The sequence below is a fragment of the Phymastichus coffea genome, unplaced genomic scaffold (genome assembly GCF_024137745.1).
Source record: "Phymastichus coffea isolate CEN01 unplaced genomic scaffold, Cenicafe_Pcof_1.1 PCOF00022, whole genome shotgun sequence".
Lineage (NCBI taxonomy): Eukaryota > Metazoa > Arthropoda > Insecta > Hymenoptera > Eulophidae > Phymastichus > Phymastichus coffea.
The window spans coordinates 1472226-1475272 of record NW_026706833.1 but is presented as its reverse complement, the minus strand read 5'-3'; the positions used below and the strand labels follow the sequence as shown (position 1 = coordinate 1475272).

Sequence of the window (3047 nt, the reverse complement as noted above, 5' to 3'; positions counted from 1 at the left end):
CTGAAACTATTGACGTTGATTCTTGTTGATTTTTACATTCGCATCGATTTAGTAATTTAGTCAAGTACTTGATAAAATAAAATGATGTGTTGAAAACAATATTGCACCTCGCTGACATTGATGCAAATGCTTTGATTTGCATTATTTATTATCTATTTCTATATATATCCTTATTTCTATAGACGTAGATGGTTTATTTTTGCACTGAAGTTCCATTTCAATATTCATTCTTTTTCATGTAGTGTATTAATCAGATGAATAATCAAAAAGTGAAACCCTGCATTGAAACTAAAACCTAAAGGTATTTCATTTTGGCTTGCGCGCGCTCGTATGACGTCACATTTGAGACAATATGGCGGCCATTGGCCACACTCTGCCTAGACCCCCTCTACTTAATGCAATCCAACAGACCTTTATTATTGTGTGACAGATCGAGACGTCACGTGTCGTAATGGGCATGAGGTATGATCGTATGGATCGTATGGATCAATTTATTGTATTTTAATAGTGTAGAACCTAAATCATTTCTTGATGAAATTAAGTCAATTTCGATAAATATATTTTTTAGATAAACCAACGCCCCATGATATAAAACTTAATGTTTCATCCGTTTTCTGTTTCTTTCTACTATAAAACTCAATATGTTTTATATAAGTGATTTCTATTCAATTTCAGGTTCATTATGTCTTCCACTACAAATACAAAACAACGTTACAAAAATTGTATTAGATGCAACTTGAATGAAAGAAAATCAACGGGCTACAAAAGGTTTATTCAATCACAATCTGTGGTGGATGATTTGAAAAAATGTCTTAACGTTGATGCTGAAATTGACGATTTTATCTGTAGCAAGTGTTACGCTGTTTTTTCATGTACGAGGAGTAGGTTGACAAAAGAAGAGGCGACAACAACAAATCAGTCTGAAGATAGAGTATCCCAATCGTTCAGCCAACTATCTGTTTCTTCAACAAATTCGTCTCAACAAACTGATCCTGGAGATCCTCCTATATTGTTTACTGAACGAAAGATAGTCGAGGAAGACGAAATAGAATTACCTATACCAAGATGTATTGCCACACATAAATATTGCTGTATATGCAGAAAAGATCGTAATCTTATGGCAGTACCAATGGAAGCCCGGTTGCAAGTTTTCACTGTGAGGAATATTTTCATTCCCGCTGGTAATCGATGTTGCAAAGATCATTTTATTAAAAAACATTTATACGAAGAAGTTATGAATAACATCATAGCAACATCTAATGTTAACAGTATGAAAGCTTCTGATGTTTCTAATTTTTTACAAAAGTTCAGAATAGATGTTGATAAAGAGCTTACTGACAAAGTTGGAGATTTTTCTTTACCTGAAAATCGTCTCATCATTTTCACGGGCTTAACATGGGAAAATCTTTCCGAACTGCGTGCAATGATGACATCATTACGTAATTCAGATTCTCGAAATGTCACTCAAGCCATCGTCGTATTTTTATTCAAACTGCGAACAGGCAACTCTAATAACGTTATTTCTTCTGTGCTCGGTTTGGAGCGTCCTGAACAAGTGTCTGATTTTTCAGCTTCAGTATTAGAATCATTTGAAAAAGATGTGCTACCATCTCGTTTTGGTATAAAAGCAGCGAACCGACAGTACTTGATAGAAAATCACACTGCTCCAGTCGCAAAATTATTACACGATTTGAACGATAGTCAACTGGGTTTAATATGTGACGGTACATATCTTAGGCATGAAAAAAGTACAAATAACGAATATCAACGTAAATCGTATTCAGGTCAAAAAAAAGCTCCGTTGTGCAAACCCTTTACAATTTGCACAACTAATGGTTATATAGTAGACATGTTGGGCCCGTATTATGCGAATGTTAACGATGCAAAAATACTTGAAGATATTTTTAATGATCCTGAAGGTTTAGTCACTCTTTTAAGGCTTGGTGATAAATTTTTTTTGGACAGAGGTTTTAGAGATGTTATTTGCAAGTTAACTGAAATGGGGTATGAAGGACTCATGCCAGCATTAAAAGGTCAACGAAAACAGCTAACAGCCACTGAGGCAAATAATTCACGCATGGTTACAATTGTACGTTGGGTCGTTGAAGCAGTCCACGGTGTTATCAGCCAAAAATACAAACTTTTATATAATCAATTTGACAATAAAATGATTCCGCACGCAGGAACATACTGTCGCATAGCTTGCTTTCTTATCAATCTATTTGGGAAAAGATTCGTCTCCAGCATTTCTAGTAGTGAAGAAGTGGTTAACCTTATGAAAAGGAAAAAAGACACGGGCAACAGCTTGGCGGAAGAAGCGGAAAGTGGAAGATGGAGTAGGCGAAAAACGAAATTCATGAAACTAACTTCAAACGATATTTTAGATTTTCCAGAAATGACAGAAGAAGATTTGAAAATTTTTTTACAGGAACGTATCAGTTGAGCCAAGCAATTTCGTATTTAGCTGAATTAATTGATGAAGAGGGTCGAGTAAATATTGATTATCTGAAGGAATCATCAAGTGTACTCAAAATTCAAGTTCGTTCTCGCCACATATCTGCCAAAACATATAATTGCTACATAGAATATACTCCTAATTCGATTGGATATGGTGGAGTCAAAAGATACTATTGTGAATGTGCAAATGGAATGAGAACCGTTGGTTGCTGTTCACATATAGCTTCAGTAATTTACTTTTTATCGCATGCTCGATACTTGTCTAAAATTATAAGGCCGGCTGAAAAATTGACAAAAATCTACCAAGAAAAAGAAATAGTTCCTGTCATAAATGATGACAGCGATGAAGATTAAATAAATATTAGAATAAACGCCTCTTTAAAACGATCTACTTTGGTAATTTATTTTTATCCTCTTATTTGCTATTGGTACTGTTAAGCTTTTGTGATTTTATTATGAAAAAAAAAGATAACATTCGTATCAATCATATGGAATTCCAACAGTGTGGAACTTGCTCATAAAAAATATAGAAATATATTCAATCGTAATATTTTATTGATGCATCTTATATCAATTTCGTTTGGAGAATA

The 3047-nt window shown here is 34.1% G+C and overlaps 1 protein-coding gene across 1 annotated transcript; it reads left to right on the top strand.

Annotated features, from left to right (window-relative positions):
• Window positions 1–451: 451 nt before the first annotated feature.
• Window positions 452–2443, top strand: LOC131675461 (uncharacterized). The gene is made up of 2 exons (XM_058954447.1): window positions 452–462; window positions 676–2443. Exons 1-2 carry the CDS (start codon window positions 452–454, stop codon window positions 2441–2443), a joined length of 1779 nt encoding a protein of 592 aa, XP_058810430.1.
• The last annotated feature ends 604 nt before the right edge of the window (window positions 2444–3047 follow it).